The 22,126-nt window shown below is 39.6% G+C and overlaps 1 protein-coding gene across 8 annotated transcripts in view; it reads right to left on the bottom strand.

Moving 5' to 3' along the window:
• Positions 1-22,126, bottom strand: part of GRID1 (glutamate ionotropic receptor delta type subunit 1) — a 538,463-nt gene that overhangs the window by 503,632 nt on the left and 12,705 nt on the right. For 6 of the 8 annotated variants that reach the window (XR_014852992.1, XR_014852991.1, XR_014852993.1 and 3 more), the window contains exon 1: positions 12,511-12,627. The exons of the other annotated variants lie outside the window; for them this stretch is intronic. Coding sequence is in view for 3 of the 6 variants with exons in the window: in XM_085064171.1 (XP_084920297.1) it covers positions 12,511-12,601 (91 nt within the window). In the remaining 3 variants the exon portion in view is untranslated. Of the gene's footprint in view, positions 1-12,510; positions 12,628-22,126 lie in introns of those variants that run through there. 8 annotated transcript variants of the gene reach the window in all.

Genomic DNA, 22,126 nt, shown 5'->3' with positions numbered 1-22,126 from the left:
TTCTGGTGTCAGTGCACAAGTGACAGTTCTGACTGAACTCAACTAGCAGCTAAAGTTGAAGGTGCTGATCAAGATCCATACTGCCTCACGTGGCAAAAGCCCATCCTTCCAACGAAATCATTTGAGTCCATCTGCCACGTTCCTATGACTGTGGTGAGCCAAGACAAGCAAGATGAATGCTATTTCCACACCCACCACAGGTGTCTGCCCATGTGGACCAGGCATCCTTCAGAGCTGGCCTCTTGCCCTGAGGAATTTCTGGGTGAATTGCAGAAGACAACACTGTATGAAGGCTTCTGACAAAGGAATTTTACATTTCCTAGAATAAAAGAGAGGTAGAAAGGAGTTTGAGTGCTTTCTGGTTTCATTTTATATCTAAATGAATGAGAGTGCCTTAAACTGTGTCCACTGCTAACGTCCAATTTAGATGCACATTAACACATTCTTCTGGGGATTTTACCAACATATAACTTCTCAGAAACCCAAATCTGTTATTTAATGCAGAATTCTTTCAACAAAATCTTGCAGCAATGCATCTGGTTCATCTGCTTCCTTCCTGGTAAATACCAAGCCCTTTTTATAAACAGAGACATTTTGGATGGAGGGCTGAGAAGCTACAGTGCAACAGTGCCATCCCCTGTCTGCAAAAGTCATTGTCTCTCTCTTTCGGAAAAGCCGAGGACTGAAATGCTCCACCTGTGCCTGTCGTACCGACAGGGAAGGTAACCTGAGAACAGCAACGCACGTGCAACGTGCATCGTGGGAATGCTGCTGGGGAATTCCTCCCTACAAGCTCAGTTCTGAAAGAAGTTTCTTTCTAGCTAGTAACATCGACTTTGTGTCAAAATAAATTGCACAGCATTCCACACATTAAACATTTAAACTCAGTTTTTGTATTATCCAGCATTCAGTCTGGGGGAGGAAAAGCATTTTGCATCTTTTTGTAGTCAGCAGAAAGGAGGAAATTCCCACACACTTCTAGACATCCCTAAAGAAAATCTGTTCATCTATTCCACTGCTTTGCATGTCCACTTCTGTTTCTACTGGAAGTGAGAAGCACTCATTATTAAATGTCTGGCCAAGCACTGCACCAGCTTTAGTTTAGCTATTCATAGTTTAAACCCTGGATTAGAATGAAATATTGCAACACAAATAAGGGGTCCAAAGAAGTTTGGGAGTAAGCGGGAAGCGGTATGCCCAAACATATTTCTCCACAGAATTCTGGATGCTGTTGTGTATCCAATTAACATTTTTCATTTACAGGACTGCTGCAGGAGCTTCCAAGGCCTAAGGGCATGTGCAAGACACATTTACTCTGATCCTTCCTTTGGTTGTCTCTTTTAAATGCTAGCTTTCATCAGGATAAGCAGAAGAAACTGAAATTAAGCCACAAGCTGTCCATGTCATTAGTTACTCCCAGTTACCAATTCCCTGCACTTAACAGAAGACATTCAAGCTAATCATCCTTTGCTAGAGTTAGGAACAACTTAAGTGCTGTCTACAAGTGTCACCTTCTCTGAAGATTTTTAAAAAATATTCCCAAAAAAATTCCCAAGAAACAAAAGAAGTCCCCAAAAATCCCCATGCCACACAACTAATATACTGCAATATTAGTGCCAATTTCCTAAACATATCTCAGTTAAGTGCAAGTAAAGCCAGAGCCATTTGCACAGTCTCCTCCAATCTCTTCTTACAGAGTAATACTGAATCAGTCCTGCAGACCAAGAGCAGCCTCCCTTTTAACCAGGTGAAAGTCTTTATCTCTCACATGCTATCGATCCTCTCCCACAGGCTACCCTTTAGATTACTTTAAAGAAAAGTTAAATCACAAATGTCAAAGGTTTACCCTGATTACCCTGTTTCAATAATAGTTTAAACCCATCTTTAAAGCAGCTACGAACTGATTCGTTGTGTTTTCTCATATCAACTTTATTATGGTGACTTCTACTAAACAAGTCCAGGGAATTAGAGCCTTTTAAATCACTGAAGTCCAAAGTATTGCCTCTTACAATTAATCTCTTGGGAAACTGCTGCTGCAACATAACTGCAGATTTTGCAGTCCGTATGCAGCTGCCCTGTAATCCCCTCACTTCCTTAGGAATAAACAAATTGGCAGTGACCTTCTACCTTGGTTTTTCTATACCCACATTGCCCCTCCTTCTGGGGACCAAAGATGGGACTTCACTGGGACCTGGTCATCCCTGCCAAGCCAGGTCACACATGGCCTTTTCAGGGCAACAGAAGAAAAGCCTGCAAGGAAAAGCAGAACAGAAGCCTTACCCTTCATTCACAGCTGTCCCTAGAATACTTTCAAGAACCCTCAGCTTTCTTCTCTGTGCTTATGGGTCCTTGTATTAAAATGATCTTCTAGATAATCACCCAGCATGACAGGTTCAGCTTGCTATTAATGTTCCAGTTCCAATCTGCAGCTGGTATTAGCTCAAAGCTCATAAAGTGATTCCATGGAGGATATGATAAAAATTACAGACATGCTGCCTGAAATATTTTATTTCTTATTTTCATAAGCCTGAAATATTTTATTAGAATCCTATCTATATTAGAAGCAGAGTCTGAGGGCTATCTAATATCTGAGCATCCACTAAGCAAGTCAGCTTCCACTTTGTTGTGGGTTATTATAATCAAAACTAACTGCTAGGGCCTTTTCACAAAATAAATCAGGGGGCACATGACAAGACACACACACAAAAAAACCACCTAACCTCTGAAGTTAATAGATTGCCAGTTAGCACAGAGTAGTTAACTTCATCTTAGACATATCTGGGCACCTGTACGTTTTTTGAAGACAGATGTGATCTCTTCCTCTTCAAACATTTTGCAATTACATTGATTTAACTATTTCTGGCTAACAACTGGTTTTAACTGCTGTAAAAGCTCACAGTAGCAAGTGGCTTCGTGGAAAGCTGCAGACTGCAAGAACTTGAGATCAACTTACCCAAATAAAGAGAAATCAATGACCAGCATCACATGAGCAAAAAAACTCCAACTATAGACAAATTGGTATGACTGGGAATTAGCTATCTCACCTATCCCAAAGAAACAAGTTCATCAGTTGTAATTTAACGAGGAAACATTGCTACAGGAGTCACCAGGTGGTGCTGTTAAAAATGCACATTTTACTAGAGAAATTATGTCTATTCTTTGAACAGCTACTGTCCTATTAAGCTCTCTCTCTGTTTAGATGTTTAGCTTGGAGCAGAATTATGCTAGGAAGAAATAGTACTTCTACCACCTCTTCCAAGAGACACTTCCTCATGCCTTGCTCCTGAGCTCCCCTGCTCCTACACTGAATTTATAGGAAGCTTTACTTAACTTATACTAAGAAAATACAAAAATTTTGCCTGTAACTTAGGGAAAATTGACTTATGCAGCCCCATCTAGAGGATAAAACTAAAGAACAAGATTAAGCCCAAGATATGTCCTGGATCTAAGAGACAGCAATCTATTGCCAACAGATTAACAGAATTACCTGATTAGTTCCAAGACTTTCTCCTTTGTGTGGTGTTCCTTTCTAGAAAATATACATACTCGGTGGTTACTAAACAGAGGAGACACCTTGAGATATGGGATAAAAATTTTAACCCTTACAATAGGTCTTTTTCAGTTCTGACCACAAGCAGCCTAAGCACCTCACTGAAGACAATACAGAACTAAGGCCTACATGGAAATGCGACTTTTCTTAGTTCAATATTGTGAGTTATGGTGTGCCTTTAACAATTATCCTAGCAGCTGGCAAAGGCATGGAAGGACTTTACTGATATCCAATTAATATACTATGAAACAACTCTTTCCAAAGCAGATAATTTTCTTAATAAACCCTAGGATTAGAACCTCATACACCTGGAGTGGTACAAAAGTGACATTTGGAACCAGGATCATGGAAATTCTTCTTCGGTATCTTCTGTGGTAAAATTAATATACATGACACCAGTAAAAAAAAAAAAAAAACAACAAAAAACCACTATTTTAAAGAACTCCACCACCTTAGCAAACTGGATAAATGCTTCAGAAGATAAAGTAAAATGCAGAGCATCTTCCAGCAGAAAAGGTACAGTGCAGAATCTTCCAGCAGATTCCCTGCCATATATTCATTGCTGCTATTTGAAAAGTGAAGAAAAGTATTACCTAAGGAACCATTCATATGAATTTTATATGGGCAATTCATTTTCACACTCACTTGATTCTGGGTAGGACACTGTTATTGTTGCACTGGGTAGAACAAGGTCTACTTCAAGCCACTTCTCAAAGAGTGTGATTTCCTCCAAAGCTAAAGCAATCTTGCTGGCAGAAACCTTCCCCTTCAAAAGATGGCAAGATAAAGCCAGCATGATGGAAGAGAAGAATATCCTGAGTATGGCATGTTTCATCTATAAAATATTTGTATCATGCTAGCAGCCACAGATTCTTCTCCAGAAAACAGGAGTTCTTACCTCAGAATCTACTAGCTGCATAAGAAAGAAAGAGGGAAAAAAAAAAAAAAAAAAAAAAGAGAGAGAGAGAGAGAACAAAATGCCTACTCTCTGCTACCAGGAAGTTTGAAGAATATTTAAAATTGTATCTCAGAATAAATCAATTTAGATTAAATTACTAACAACCCTCTCATTGCAGTCACATTATTCCCACTTCAAGGTCCAGAGGATCTTTCAAGGCTTCATATGAAAGAATTTAACTGCATATTATCTAGACATAAAGGCATAGTACAACAAAGGTAGAAAAAATATGCAATCCTCCCCCGCTGACATCCAAAGTCTTTTGTTAATCTTTAATGTCACAATGTTTCAAGTCCGGTTTCTGATGGCCCCAACTGGAAAGATCATAGATCCTGAAATCATCAAGTTTGCAAAAAGTTTGTATCATTAAGGACACTAGCACAAAGTTTCTCCCATCTCAGCCAGGCATCCAAGCGTGTCCCTTCTGCCATGGCCAGTGGCACTGGCATTCCCCATTTTATGCCAACAAGAGGAACCTGGCACTGCTTCAGATTTAGGAAACTCTAGATGAGCATAAAACCCCTCTGGATTGGAGCAAATATTTTAATATTGGCTTAATTATTTTTCTTATTTTAATTTTTTGATACAACAAAGCAAAGGAATGAAGATTTTAAAAAAAGAAAAAGAAAGAAAGAAAGAAAAAGAAAAAAAGCAAGCAATATCTTTCCTAAGGTCTTGTTTGGATTTTCTTTAAAATGCTATACAACTCCCTGTCTTTTCAAACATAGGCCCCCCACCTGCTCACTACTAGCATTTAATTAATGTACTTCACAGTTTGCTGCTTGAACTTCTCAGCAAGCCAGAGTTTTACTTTAAACCTCTCTGTAGCCCACCTTTCATGCCAACAACAGCTCTCTTCTTTCCAGTTAACCTCATTGAAGCCATTTTCAGCATAGCTATATACTCAGACGTTAAGTCAGTCTGCTAAGCAGATCCAAACAACAGGGGCCATTAAAACCACACCTGGATTAATGACTCCAGCAATAACTGCACTAGAAAAGGCTAGGTCATCTTCATTTTCATATTATGCCCAAGCAAAATTTCAGCCCACTACTTCAGTGATTTTTAAAAGAACAAAAGATCTATAGTCAACATATACAACACTGGGTTACAAAAATTAATTTCCAAGTGTCCAGTGAGAATTGAGAGCAACAGTTTCCACATAGAAAAGTGCTTGGGAACACAGGCCCTTAAGAAATCTTCTCCAGCAGGTCAATTTTAAGAAAAAAAGCCTAGCGAGAGCCTTCTGCAAGAACAGTTGTCCTGCCTCCTATCTGACAATAAATAACTTCAGATGGTAGTAAAAGAGCCTAAGGGTCCAATATTGAAGATCCCCAATTCTCAAAGAAAAGAAAAAAAAATTTAAAAGGGAGAAAGGAGGTTGCTCTCTTCTCTGTTCTTGGCTGAAAACACCCAAGCCACAAATGGAACACAATAACCTAGCCCTCAACTAGGGGCTGGCTCTAACTGGGTAGCTATAATTCTTTCCAGTGGTTACATTCTGCAGGAAAACAAGAACAGCCCTTTATGGCAAAGTACTGAAGCAGCACATTGTTCTCCTTTTACTGTTTACAATCCCGGTTCACTGCCAAATCACATTCTGAGGAGTGGTAACAGCCTGACTTCTGACTGCACTGCAATACCTAGGGTAATTAAATACCTTGATATCCTCCCATACTTCAGACCACTCTGTGGTCCACAGAATAAAGTCAGAGTCACTAAACTTTACAAGAGATGTGATGGAGAAATACTGATCAAATGGTGACACTTTCTAGTGCATACCCAGACTTTAAAAGTACAAGTTGCAAATGTAAGAACTCCAGTGTTCATGTCATGCTAAACAGATGTTTCTTAAGTCCAGATACATTTAATTGCTAATGAAAATCCCCACAGATAGGGGAAAAAAAGAATCCAAGCACTAGCCAAACCATAAAGGCTACAATCCCTCGCTGTCCTAAGGGAAAACACATCCCACAAGCTCTGTAACCCATAATGCTGATTTTAATACTACTCTTGAGGATAACAAATAGCATAAAGCACTTAAATACTCCTTGAAGCTTTCATTTGTAACACTTATCATAAAGTGTAGTACACAGTGGTGTATTGATACTGTTTTCCTTCCATTTTCAACAAAATGAATCCCCAAGCTTCTCTTAAAAGGCTCTCAGTGCACTTATCAATCACGCTCACATGCACATCAGTTTCAAAGCTGTCATTACATGTGCCAATTTCAAGTATTGATCTAACACTTCATACAGCCTACTCTGGCATTTACCTCAATTTTCAGTCCTTGCGATAACTCCTGGAAACTAAGTGAAAAATAGCTCTTTGCTATGGCTTTAGAGCACACAGCCTAAGATCCAGTATTCAAACTCACATGGCAATAAGATCAAAAGCCCTAGTAAGCTTTCTTCATTGTGGTAGAGCCACCTTCAGATGCTGGTGCTCCTGAGCACAATTGAAGGCGTCAGCCGCGGCTGTTATTTTTCTCTCAAACCACACTATGAACAAAGAAAGTCATGCCATGTTCCCCATCTTCTCTGTAGTTCTCCAAAACACATTAGTATGCAGTTCAAGTATTGATCCTACAAGGTTTGTGAAATTCATGTTACTTCAGGCAACGGGGGAGGGGGTGGGCAGAAGCAACACAGAAAACAAGGCAATGATTACTATTTTCTTCCCCCTTCAACCAAACACTCAGAATTAAGAATCCCTAAGAAACCAAACTCGTGATGAGTTCCATCAAACCAAAAATCCCGACAAAAATCTTCTTGCCAAACTGTGAACATCTGTCCAGAACACACTTCTAAAAGAAGCCCATAGTCAAATGATGGCAACCTGTACCCTCAGAGGTGGTTTTCTACTCCACAAGAAGAAAAAGAAGCAGAAATGGCACATTGATACTGGCACATACAAAGTAAGTTCATTTTCACGCAACTTATTCTATATCTCAACTGCAATATAAACACATTGGAAAACCCTTACCCAAACTTCATCCCTTCTGAAAACACTGTTAAGCACATTTTGTGTATCTGCAGTATTTATCCTGCCAGTAAAGAAACTGCCTTTGCTAAGGAGTTTTAAATCTATGTACAAGTCACAATAATCAAGTTACCGGAATTGAAAACTCTTTTCTACCAGTAAATGCAAAATGACAATTGAGTTTCCAAGCAACGATTCTGCTATCAAGACTCACAGATGCTGAGCAGGAAGGCTGAGAAACTGCAAGATTCAACATATGGTAATAGAAAGCCCTACATAACCAACCATAAACTGTATTTGCTTCTGCAAAGGTAAGTTTATGCTTCTGCAAAGCATAGCTGGGGCTTTATTTTAGATATCATCCAATAATTTGTTTGCTTGGGGCTGGTTTTATCCTTCAGAGGTGTGCTTTAGTGCACTGCAGTGCTGGACTGACATGCTCCCAAATCAGTGTCCTTTCCTGTTTGTGGGACAGCCTTCACCTGGACAGGAGCACCACTCCCTGCCACAGCCTACCCTGCCAAAGGATCACAGTTAAAAGGGAAGGAGGACTCCAGCATCCAAACCAAACTCTTCTAGTGCACTTATGGACTGGCTGCATGGTGTCTCTGACATGCAGTTCTCTTTGAGGTCTTTTAAACTCTTGCACTACACCTGACAATAATATACAACCTGACTCGCCAGCTCAGTCCCATCACCTCAGCTGCTCCATCCAACTTCTTCTGCAAGGCTACAGGCTGTCTCCTGCAGAAGCAGCTGTTCTCCCCAGGCTCCCAGTTATCCACAGCTCCTGTGTGAAACATCCCACCTGTTGCAATCCTCCTGCATGGTCAGTGTCCCACCCAGCCACTGTGCACAACTGCTCCTCCTTAAGCAGCTTGCAAGCCTCTCTTAGAACATACACCCTCTTTTAACAGACTAGCTACTACAAAAATAGTGGGGGGAAAAGCCAAACCAAAGAAAAAATCAGTCACAAATGCTTCATTCCCTTATTTCAAATGAGAGGTATAAGAGATATACCTTTATCTCTTAAAAAAACCCAAAACCAAACACAAAAAAAAAACCCCAAAACAGAAAACAAAAAAAATCAAAGAAACAAGCAAAACACAAAAACAAAAAAACAACTCCTTCTCCCCTCCCATTTTACACTTTCTCTAGACTTTTGAAATGAAACCAGAACTGGAAGTTGTAACAGAACAGAAAGGGAATGCAAAAGACTCCCAGCAAGAACTGTGCAGACACACATATACAGTCCTTATCTCTGGGGATACATCTTCACACCTCAGTTTTGCCCCACACAAACTTTTCCTCAAAAATCAGTAGGAGAGCACAGTGCAGAGACTAAGACAATAAGCCTAAAAGAATGTTCACTGTAAATAAGGTGAGACTAGGTTTATTTTTTGCTTAGTTTTCTTCCCCACACTCCCACCTTTTCATGTTTTAAAGAGGAAAAACATCTTGACTGGATAAAACAATTGCAACCCCCTTCAAGGTCTGGCATTTTTTCTCTGTTTTGGAATAAAAGAAGCAATGTCAGTTTAAGACCAGACTAAAAGGCAGAGGAAAAGAAGATACATAACTGTGCTCACAGCACAGCAGACACAATTTGAATTCTCCGCCTTTGAAACATGAAGTAACTATAAATCCCACTAGGAGAAGGCCATTTGCTGACAGAGATTGTAGATAGCAGGTGTTAAATTACTTACTGTCCATTGCTGTAATTCTCAAATGTATTGAGAATTACATTCCAAAAAATAATAAACCAATAAAAGAACAGAGTTCAAACTGACTCCCTGGGAAATTATGTAAACTAGCCAAGATAACATTTCACAGATCAGAGCTGTTTCCAGACAGACTGGCTAGGGGATATTTGCCCAGCATGTCTTTCACATTATATTAACCTACAGCTAACATGAGGTTCATTTTTACCAACACCATATTTAGATAAGCAGGTTAAAAAAAAATAGAAAAAAAGAAAACCCAAACTACAAACACACAGAGGACCCCCTACAAATAAGCAGGTAATAACTGTTAATTATTCATGGTGTACAATTACAGAGGAAACGGAATCCCAAATCTGCTCTTACACACATACACAAAAATCCTAAAAGCTAATCCTCTTCTACACATAGGAGGTATAAACAGTATGTCAAATATGTCCACAATTTACTTGTCACCATATGAGAACTACATTTTTCTCAAATGGCTACCATTGTGATACTCACTCATTCCAGTAACACAGTCCACCACAGCACCATCCTAATCAAAACAACATTCAGTGCCTAAACCAGATAATTGTATGGATAAGCTTCCATTGCCATTTGTGGATTAAAGTGCTGCAGCTGGTGGATATAAATTGCACTGCACAGGTGTAACTCCTAACAAAGCAAGCTACATGTGAAGAGTGACAATAACAGAACATCCACCAAGGGCAGGGTTGTTTATTTTTGACAGGAGTAGGGGGAGAAGAGAGGGCAGTTAGGGAAAGCATTTGATTTTTTAGACACATGCAGGTTATTCCTCCAACATCCCTCAGTAAGAGATCACCAACAAGAACCTCTTTTCTGTGAAGGTGGCAGTGCCTGATGTCTCCCTGGTTACACTGCACAGTGCCTCTTATTACTGTTTCAACACATCTTAACTTTTTGCCCATACAGAGCTATAGAAATTTTTACTGAAACCAGTCACATATTTCTGCAATATCATTTTTTAATCTTGCACCCAATAAATATTTGTTTTTGTTAGTGCCGCTAGCCGAGTGGCATTTGATAAACAATGAATACTGCAGCAGAGTTTTCTCATCAATCAAGCCATATAAAAGGCAAATCCAGCAATTTAATCTCCTGTTGCTGCAAGCTGTCTAAACACACTCCTTTTTAACAAGACAGTTTTGTTCTAAGAGTACATACTCCATCCAAGTCTTGTCATTAATTTGAAAAATTACACGCATGATTCCCAGCCCCTGGGAGACACAAAGCTATCTTACAACTATTCTTTAGAACTGAACTTCTTCTAAACAGAGTTGAAATTATCACTAACACAATAGTTGTCAAAGCAGAAAAATAAAATTTAAAATCCATCAAATGATTTCTTGAACGGTTCCTGATTTCGCAAAGGTTTTTTTGTTGGGTGGTTTTGTTTTGAGAAATGTCCAGATTCTAATTTCAAATTTAAACAGAGGTCAAACAACTCAAAACTAATTCTTAAGTCACACCTATTACAAAGGCTTGATGTTTTAAAAGCAAACCAAAAACCACACATTTTTTCCTCAGCTTTTCTAAAGCAGACAGAAACTCCAGGTCTTGGAGCCACTTAGATTATTTTTATGCACAGAGGGTCAAGAATCTGTTCGATGTCTTTCAGTGACCAGAGCATTTGCTACTGACCCCAGACTGCTCTGTTCAAACAGTATGCAAACTGTTGTGATGTATCCCAAGGGTGCCCTGAAGGACAAAGATGCTCCTGAGGCTGGAGCAGGAAAGTCAGCCCAGAGCACATGGGAAAGAAGGCCTCTACAGAAATCTGGGGCAGCCTGCCAACAGGAGCAAAGGGGGCAAAGACCCAGCCTAACTCATCCTAAAACAGAGTCTCAATTTATTGCAAGGATTGCATCACACAGCTGCTGAAACTCAGCAGCCCCTTCAGTCCAAAAAGATATTTCCCTCCCCAGATAATATCACAAATTCACTAGGCCTTCAGATGACGAATTTTTATAAACTGACCAGTTTTTCAATTTGTCTCAAGTTCAAGTTGATACTTACTGTGGTGCCATCATCCTCTTGGTAAAGAGAGCTGGCAATGACCAAAGAGCACCAAGCAGCTGCTCAGTACTGGCAAGTTCTGCGGGATTCAAACTGATGATCTACTGTGGAAGTAAAAGTCTCTCTACAATTTTATTAATCCTTCAAGCAACCCTGTGTGCCTATTCCTTTATCTCCTGCCCCCTGCAGGAAACAGAAGTTAGGAAAGGGCAACCAAAACTTTGCTCCAGGAAAGTTTCCTTTGAAGTTATACATCATTAATGCATTATGTAGAAATCCCTTTTATTCTGATTTGTAAAAGTTAAAATCTCTCCTGACCTGAAAATGGAAGGCCAAGACCTTCTGAATTTTTCATCACGGAAACACACTGTAACAAATTAACTTTTTAATCCATTTCCCGTTTCAAACAAATTGTAAAATGTCAAGTACTTCACACTAAATGTATCACCATGCAGAACATTTCTATCCAAGAATGACAGAGTGTCTTTCCAAATGATTCAAAATAAACAATCCATTAGTGAGAATGGCATCATTTCCTAAAGTGTTAACTAACTGCAAAGTGAGTGCAAAAGCTGAACTTCTATTTAGCAAAACAGAAAAGTTTAATTTCAAACTTCAAATTTATTTGTCCGTTCCTGGGGAGGCAAAGAGAAATTTAAGTGGAACAAAGGTCCTATGCATACACAACAATTTTTTTCAAACACTTCTGTTCATAACAACATAAGATCAAGTGGCTATTTTGACTTAATTTTCACTGTTATTCAGGCTATGGATGTAGAAGTAGATTAAGAATGCAGTAAGAGGGGAAGGGGAAAAAAGCCCATGACAACAAACTAAGAAAAGCCCTATTAACCCTCATCCCTATCTCATTTGCAGATCAAAAAGGGAAGAATGAAGGCAAAAAAGATGGTCTAGAAGCAGCCAAGTGAAGCAGGATTGTTCTCTGCTACCTGGGACAACATTGCTTGTCTATTATCTGGGAATATTCCCCATGATGGCAGGCCAATCACAGGTAATCCCACTTAGGGTCCACATAAGTACTTCAATACTTCCAGCTGCCTTTTATTTCTTGCACTGAAACATCCCAGAAGAAGACATCCTAGGTGAAAGAAGAAACAGGCATTGCTGTGCTAGGAGGTAAGACTTCAAAATCTGGTATCCCAAGTGCATATTCTCAGTGGGACAGAACTCACCACCATTAATCAGTGCTGCAGTAATCACTTCCCTGAGAAAGCCACAACACAGGAATGAACACCAACCTGAGAATTTTGAATTCTGCTTGTATTCCAGGTCTCTCTTCTTTACCATACTCAGGTAACATTCCAACTGGCTCACAATGTGACAATGCATCTTGAAAGTTATTTTAGTCTGGTCAAGCATCTGAAATAGCAAGGGATTATTTCATATCCTTAATTTTGCTGTAATAGTCATACACCCTGCAAAGAGCTAAAGAGGGTTTGTCTGTATAACTAGAAAGAACGTAGCATCTGATCAAAGCAGTATTTTCAAGGTGTGTTTTCTCCTCCCTCTTGATTCAAAATAAAGGTCGCAATCATAAGCCTCTATAAACCTTATTTCATAGTGAATGCAAAAAACTAGGTTAAGGCATTATTAAGCTTGTACAGATAGACTCACAAATAACCCATGAAGGAGAGAGCTGAACATGAAAAAGGTCTATTCCTTTTTATTGTCTGTTCTGATGATGCACCCTCTACATTAAAGCATAATTATTTTAAACAAACAAACAAACAGTCATTTAATATAACATAATTATGAACCTGAGGAAAACCCTAAAGAACATTCAAAAGAGCACAACTGGACAATGCCTTTGCCCTTTAGCGCCTTGTAATTCATGCATCATGAAGCTCATTTCATATCAGTATAACACAGTGCTTTCTTAATATAGGCAACAAACCAGAATGAGAGAGGCCCCAATATTCCTGACATGAATTGGCCAGCTATTACCTCAAAAATATCTTTACCTATGTAAACAAGCTTTTAAAGAATTTAATTAAAGTAGCACACACTTTCTACATGTACTGGGTCCCATTCCAAGACAAGATATTCCCCAAAACAGTTAAAGAAATTTTCAATCCTTGATATGCCAGCTTTCCCATCCTTCCAGACCGAGTACAATTAAAAAAAGTTTGTAACTGAAACACACCTGAAGTTAATGCTGGACTTTCTTTAGAAGGTAAAATATTCCTAAAAGTAAGACCCAGGGCTCTCTGTGGCAGAGACTGGCATAGCTTTAAGGCAATACTACATAAGCCTCCATAACTCCAGGCTTAGCAATCTATTTCTTTTCTAAAGGGAACGTGTCAGAAGTCCTTCCCCTGTAACAGCAGCAATAGACCATTATAGACCAAAGTGCATTACCTTGCAATTCCTGCAGCAAGACTTCCTCACACTGCTCTATTTGCCAAACAAGGAGGTGTAAACCACGTTAATTAGCAGCAGCAGAAGCCACTCACAGTAAAGAGAATACTAAGACGTTCCAAAAGAACATTGAAGTCTTTGGGTGTACCCCATGATGGGCACAAATTACAGCAACTCTGCTCTAAGGGGGCACCACATGGAGCTCGTCCTGCCATTAGAAGACAAGCAATGTCAGAGCAAGTCTAGGATACAGCCTGTGCTAACAACACAACTGTCCTTGACAGAAAGTTGATATTTTATTAAAATGGAGGACACAGCTTTAATGCTCTACTCTCCCTTAGCATTTTTTCATACAAACGGTATGTCAAAAAAGAAACCTGGCTTTAGGGACACACTGTAGAAATGCAACAAGTGGAACTGGGATGCTATATGGGAATGCAGTTTGTTATCTTAGCTATCTGCACCTCAGCGTCAACTCACATTCCTGAAGTGATAGCTGTAAATGTGATTAGCACTCTCTCCCTTTCCTCATGAGGAATCTCTCTGCCTTTTTTCAATTTCACTGAGAAATTTTTAAGCTCTGGATATGCATCACATAATATATCCACCTGATCCTTCCTTGGCCAAGAAATAAATGCTCTTCATGATAAATACCTTCATAATTTAAAATCTAGTAGACATGGTGCAATTCTGAAGCCTTCTTTAGTGAGGTTACCCTTGCAGGTCCCCTAGAGACTGGCAGCCCTACTAGGAGAAGGTTGTGATCTCTATACCCTGTCCCTGGGCAGGATATTAGTCCTGAACCAGTAAGTATTTGAGGGGACTTTGCCAGCTAAATAGATTTTGAACTCCCAGTGCGCTAGGGAGGGATTCACACCTACTCTTACCTTTTTCCCTCAGAGCTGCAAATGGCACCAAAACACAAGCAGGAACAGGATTAAGCAGCAGCTGAGCACAGATTTTGTAGCAGAGGGAAATGAGGAGTCCTATTAGGCAAATGTGAAACTATAAACTGAGTTGCACAGGAGTGAATTTGCACTTGACATAATTAGCTCTACAGAGAGCACAAACACAAGTGCCTGGACAGGCTAAAACACGACATACTGGTAAACAGAAAAAATACTTAATATCATAGCTAGCATTGCCAGTGTGCCTCAGATCTGACCATCAATATTATATATTCTCTAGGGCTGAAGAAATGATGAACAAAAACCAAGGGGTAAAGGATAGGCCAACCTCATTACAAAGCAAGTTAGCTCGTTCTCAAATGCTCAAGTTTTAATACCTGTGACCTGCTGAGCAAAGGAAACAGCTGGAAGAGTTAAATACAAGCCCTTTATACCCTATAATTTAGAATCCTTGCCTACCCTTGTAGGCAAATTCTGCACATTTATATTCATTAGGTAAAAATATCCAAGTTAATATAAGGCAAAAATGAAAAATATTTTAGCTCTTTTGTTGTCTGAGAAGTCAGGAAATGTAAATAATTGTGACAATTTGTTTGGGAGATTATTAGCTCAAAGTTCCGTGTAAGTCAGAACTATTAAGTAGTTTCATTATCAGTACAGAGACTTTTCTTTCCCCCTTTGTTGCAATCTCTCATCTGAATTGTCACTACCCAGCACTCATCTCCCTATCACAATCTGCAGCAGCCAAGTGATAAGGTTCCATGTTTACCTTCAAGAATGCCAGTTGTTCATCTGTCAGTGCTCAGGTTTTATCACTGGTTCAGTGGCAATGAAATTATGTTCTGGCAGGAGGGAGCCTGAATCATGGGAGAAGAGCTAGATGCAAGGACAGCAGTGTTTCTGTGATTGAGAAGTCAGCTGCAAAGCCAGCACTGGAGTCAGCTGTGACCATAGAAAAGAACCTGTTCTGATGATGGACAGTCTGATTGCATATTTTGTGTGCACAGAAAGATGTGAATATGCTCAGTGGTTCTCAGATTCTGCCTGGATCCCATATGTGGTCTTGCAGAGCAGAAACAGTAAAACACACATTATTTTTCAAGCCACATCTCTCTCTGCAGGAAAGCAAGCAGTTCAAGACTTCTCATAGGCTCTCTATAGGTAGTTTGGTTTGTTTGTTTAAATATATTTGAAAACATGAATTTTTATCTGTAGCTTATTTGAAGATTTTTTATTGAGTTAATTGATTTTGTATTGAGTTAGTGATTTCACCATTTGAGGGGTAAATGCACACAGATAGACAAAGGTGTATAAAGCAATGTTGAGAAATTAAAGCAGCTGTGGGTCTAGAATAAAAAGGTAACAAAAATTAATTATAAAGGTCATAATTCCAGGGATCAAAAGGCACTGATGCATGCAGGAGGATGATTCTCAAATGGATAATTTAATCACACTTTTTGCAGATGACCTGTGTAAACCAAAAGGAAAAAACCCTAAAAAACCAAGAACAGTAGGACCTATTTTCTGAAATGCAAAGTGAAGATATTGAATACTTTTTAAAAAAAAAATTAAATTTTAGCATTTAAAATTCTTGAATAAAATTGGAAATTAAGAATAAACAAAAATAAAATAATTTCACTGTTTCAAATGCTGTAGTCCAATAAGCTTTTAGGGAGCTCAGCCCTGAGATCATTCTATTTCACTTTCTGCTTATTAAGGAATAAAATAAAGTCATGGTACAACTTTTCCCCAGTATCCAAGAAATTTCATCTGTTCTAGAAAGATAATAATTCGTATCTTAACTGCCTACTTACAAGTATTGGTAGAGTTAAACACAGAACACCATCCCATGTCAGTGGAATGGCAGAGATGAAAGCACCAGAACTGAAGAGCTTGGACTACAGGTGGGATCACTAAATCGATGGCATTCACCCATCACTGGTTACATGCTGCTGCATCAGAAAAACAGAAGCTGAGTCCTCACAGTGTACTTAGGCAGGCTGTGAAATCAGGATCAGTGGTCCTGTCCATTGAAGCATTTATTACCTTTGCACGTCTCACATCTTAAAGGTGCATTTATTCTACCCTCATTTCACAGAGGTAAAATTGAGACAGAAAGCAGAGTAAATCAGCCCCTGAAGGAGACAGAGGCAGCTTGAGTTGGGATCCAGGTTAATTTGATTTCCTTTAACCTGCAAGCAAAGGCTTCTAGCTGCTCTAAAAAGGTCCATGTACCCCAACTCACACCAAGGAACCACTTCAAGAACACTGAGGGAGCACAATGTCCATTCAAGGTGCACATGCAGAGATTCAGTTTCAGAAATACGAGTACAATGTCATTGATAAGATTGGAACAGTAGGACAAGACCTGCAACACTTAGTCCTCATGTAAAGAGCAGTTGTATCAGAATGCAAGCAAATCTTTCTTGTTAGCATTTCCATATATTATTCCCTTATAATTGGAAATTAATACTCTTCAGGATGGAGACAGTAGGTCATAACTAGTTAGAGAACTATTGCCACCCTAATTCTTAGAATCAATGACACACGATATTTGCTAACTGGGCAGAGAAGGTGCTGAGCTAAATGAGGCCTCAGAGTAGTGCTTCCACTGCTCTTCTTGAAATCATTAAGGACAGGAGGAAGGAAAGACTTGCAAGAAAAACGTTTGGTTCAAACAAACTGTAATGTGTGCAAGGACAGCACAAGACTTCCTCCTAAATGTGACTGTCTCAGCAGAGCCTCTGCAGAAAGCTTTGCCAGCATCTTAAACTCAGAACTGATGCCCTCGTTTGATTTCCTTGTAATTAAAGCTTCCACATCTGCTATCATTTGGCCTTTCCTCTATTCTGCATGACATCAAGGTAAACTACTAAGTAATTATTACAGCTGTTGCCACAGACATCTAAAGCACTCATCTCAGGTGACAGATTTTGTTAAAATTATTGGACTGAAGTTGTCCTCTGTTACTATATTGCAAAAGATCTATGTCTCTCTTACATACAACATACAATAAAAAGCTCCGTAAAAATCTCAAATACACACTACTAGAACAAATCTTTCTTTTCTACAACTTTATAATCTGGTTGTCAAATTAACAGAATCCACAAGAGCACATGATGTGCTATGCAAAACTTGAGTTATTCTCAGTTTCGAAACAATTTTGTCTCTTTTCTGAGACTAGAAGGTTTGGGGTTTGGTTGTATTATTATGGTAGCTACTAGGAAATCCATATAATTACTTGACATCTCTTCCTGCTGCTCATTCTCACCTGAAACCACATTCTTGTGCCATAACCACTTCAGTGATTCTGAAGCAACAGAACCCTATGAATTCTGAAATACTGAATCTCACCCCCATGCAAAACTATTTGACAATCAAAAAATGAAGTGAGGGAAGGAGAAATAAAATAACAGTGTCTGTAGAATTGCAGCTCAATAACATGGTTTTCAAAGCGTACCAGCAGGAGTCAGTAACTCTGTCAGGAAGTTCATGTCTGTGTTCATGCCTGAGAATTTGAATGGGATCGCCTCACAGACACTGTGGAAGAAGCCTTAGATGAAGGTACATCAAACAAGGTACATATATTATTCCGTGATAACTGGAAATTAATACTCTTCAAGATGGAGTCACTAGGTCATAACTAGTCAGAGAACTATGATGGAGGTACATCAAACTGCCATAACTAACACACAGACTGGATAAATTCATAAACACAGGTTTAACTAAGGGACATACTGAAAGTTTTACAATTTAACCAATATTTTCCTCAAACAGAACATAATGATCTCCCTCTTCTGCTTAACAAGAGCAAAAAGAACCTGTATGAATACAGGCTTCATTTGGTATTGCAACAGCAGCGTGTGAACTGTTCCAACAGCTCTAGAATGTATCCATAAGTGCCTTTTATTTTCACAAGTATAAATAACATACATTTTTAAGCAAAAATGAAAGAATGAAGTGTATCATCACAATTTCCACCAGAGCAAAATTTATCAGCTACACTAGGGAGAGGGATTAACTGGTGGGAAAGCTAGAGATAAACATCTCCTGAACTGCACATAGTGCCAAGAAAGTACATGAGGAATACTTTGCTCTGAGAAAGATACAGAAGAAAAAACTCCACCAAAGCCATTACAGCCATTGCAACAATTCAATAATGTTTGGTGTGTGCAGTTCAGTTATCCCTCTTCCAGAGTGTGACTAATTTCACTCTCACAAAACCTAAGTAATCAAACTTGTGAAATTGAGATAGAGCAATTTTAAAATTAACCAAAAATCTAAATGATTTCGTGTGACGCTCCACCTGATGAAGAAACAATAAAGCAGTAAAGCTGCTTTTGTTTGCCGTAGTAACCCTATCTGGACTTGATCACTGCCTTTCACACCAGTTTACCAAGTTTTGGCGTATGGTCCAACCTTAGTGCCAACAAAGGCTCCCTTCCATGGCTCTTTCTCCCTCATTAGTTAAAATCCGGAGCTGAGGAATAAATGGGATGTGGGAACCTTCCAAACTGAGTGAAGTTCAGTGGCTCCCAAGAGAGACTAAGTCACTGAACCACAGTATCCTCACCAGCAGCCATTTGCTAGAGCTGAAGTCACTGGTGCTGTCACGGGGCTGCAGAAGGGTGGCCACCTGCAGCTCCGTCATGGCAGAGGGTGCACAAACACAGGAACACACCAGCCTGCATCTGCAGCTTGAAAGTAACTTGTAGGTGGTGCTGTAAGCCAGAGGACAGCACCGGGAAAATAGTTTACTTTGTGTAAGGGGATGTAATCATGTAACTTCCAAGGAGGGGCTTCCAGAAGCAAGGATGCACCTTCGCTAATGTGCATCTTCCACTGCACAAATTCTAGAAGCCTGGATTATGAAAGTTTAGAGTGTAACACAAGCACAAAGGTATTTGATAGACCTTCCCCAAGGCACAGGATGATAAATGACCCAGCAAAGCATTTCATTGTTGCAGAATACTACACACACTCCAACAAAAAAAAATCTATGGCGATTAAAATTCTGCAAGAAACACAGAGCTCAGGAAAAGGAAGCTTAATGAGCTACCTCACTACAGGCAGTCTTTGTACCTATGATTAATTTGATGTTTCCTCTCACATTTATTTTAGGAAGGGGAAAAATGACTGTAACTAATTTTCTAAAAGGTGAACATCAAAGCTTTAAAGTGATGCTATCTCAGATCCAAAATCTCTAACACTGTGTATATCTACAGGGTGAACAATTAGCAGCAGGCTTTATAGCAAGACTGATATTTTAAAAAATAGTTAGCAATTAAGTGGCTTGATTTTTGAATAACCAACTTAACATCTCCACCAGGAGCTGTCTTCTGAGAGTTAGGGCTTTCTTCCCTGGTTTATGGATCCTGGCAGCAAGTGAAACTAAAACTTGGAGTGAAATACAACTTTCAGAAACCTCAACAAAAAATACAGAGAAAACCAATAGTCACAATTTCAGGGCTTCTCTTGTATATTGTCCTATGCTACAATGAGCTTGTAAAGAAACAGGTAGTGAACAAAATTACATTCTGTGCTGCATTTCATTTGCCTTTGCAAAGACATCATCTCCTACAATAGAAAAAAAGTGAAGCAAGCCCAAGGATCTGGCAGGCAAGTGAAGGATCAATTACTTTTATGGTGATGAATTGAGTCTCTTGTGATACCAAAAACATCAGCTCAGTTAAAAATGAGGTGTGTAGGGCAAGCTCACTCTTGTGAAGCTAGTTAGACATTGATGCAATTGTGCTGCCTCCAGGTTTCAGAGCTTAGGCCCTCAACACACACTGCACTACACAAACACAGCAACTTAAACCTCCCCGTTTATGTATCCTGGTGTTCCTACCACTGCCTCTTTAGTATGGGTGAGATTCACAGCAGCTGCAAAAGCCTGCAGTAGTGGGAGGAGGAAGGGAATTCTGGCCCAGACACAACCACAGACATCTGCAGGACATGGCTGTGTTTTCAACTCTGCTGTTAGCCGCTACATCCCACAGAGAAGAAAGGAGGACAGAGAACTCAACAGAAGTCTTTACTGAAGCATGATCTATGATAAATACAAAGCTACCAGGGTCTCTAAGTCTCTTCCCTGCATTCAGTCTGGGTTGCTAGAACTCTTATTTTGGTCTTTTATCTAGCTAGTTGATGGAGAATCCAATAGCACAGAATTTTTACATCATCTTCTCATACATGTCCTTCAGATTTCCTGTATTATCCAACAGAACTTTCCCCTCTAGGCTGATGTTCGCTGGAATGGGACCGGAAATGCAACATTTTGCTGGGAGAATTCAGGCAGGTCTCAAGCAAACATTAAGTGCTGAAAAGCACTTAATGCCTATAGATAACCTGAACATTTATAGTTCCTTTCAAATGGTCTTTCTTAGCAGCAAGGAGAGCTCCCTTTTACCAGAGTACAGCACTGGTGCACAACCACCCACAGCTCACTTCTAAAGAGAAGCAGCATTATTCCCTCAGAGCTCCAGGGATGATGTTATTAGAGGTCTGATTCCCATAGCCAGTACACTGCAACCTTAATAAACCATGTATTTGCATCAAGGGATTACGTCCATGAGTGCAGGGGAGTGGACTCATTTAATAGTCTTTCTCTACCGCTGACTGCTCTGATCCCTACAGCAATTCTGCTCTGCCAAAAAAACATAGCTCCAGAAAGACAAATTGATGCTTTCCTTCCTTTTAAAACAAGTCACTTCTGATTTTATGGCTACACCAGATGCATTTTCCTCACTTAGATTTAAGGAGGACAAGCTGGTTATATTTCTCTCTATTTTTGCCGGAAGCTTTGTATTTTGTGCTGGATGCCTCAGGACAGGGCTGATCTAATTCTACAAACTATGGCTGATCTGTTTTGCTTTTGCTGAGCAATAGCTCACAAAAATAATCTCTATGATCCTGACTGCAGCAATTGGGTAGGATTAGAAAGTCAAAGGTCTGACATACACAGGCATGTACCTTTGTCTTTAATTCTGTGTGCCTCCATTATCAGATGGTAATGCAGATAATCCTCCATTTGAATTTTAGATAAATAACTCTTTGGCCCTTTTTTTCTTAGCATAACTAATGTAGTTTTACCCCCTCTGCATGAATGAAAATACACTGAGACCTACTACTGTGAAAATAAAGCAGTCCCCTTATGTTGGCTGTAGGGTGCCTGATCTGAAGAGTCTCTCAGGACTATCAGCTGGCATTAGCTGGCAACATTCTGGCAGTCCCAGGCACTGCCAGGGGCAGAGGGAGCTGGAGACTCGCTGCTCTCATGCCTCCAGAGAGGCTCTCACTTCCTACAGTCATGAAAGGGCATACTGGTATATGCAGGCAGAGTAGTTTGTACTGGTAATGCCTCTGCTGTCTCTATCACATACATAAACAGCTCATTTCAGGATACAGTGACACCAAATTAATTGTGCAGAACACATTTTTAAGACTTTTCCTCTTAAAAATTCGAAGTTCTCCATCTCCTCAGTGAAAAGCTGTACTCTAAATTTGTCCTACAATGGAGTAGGACAGCCACAGGTAGAATTTTGCTCTGTAACCATATCTATCCCCAGAAAAGTAAAAATCAGTG

Source organism: Lichenostomus cassidix, chromosome 6 (genome assembly GCF_008360975.1).
Source record: "Lichenostomus cassidix isolate B80296 chromosome 6, HeHo_3.0, whole genome shotgun sequence".
Taxonomy (NCBI): domain Eukaryota; kingdom Metazoa; phylum Chordata; class Aves; order Passeriformes; family Meliphagidae; genus Lichenostomus; species Lichenostomus cassidix.
Note: the sequence above shows the minus strand (reverse complement) of the source record. Positions and strands in the feature narration are given on the sequence as shown.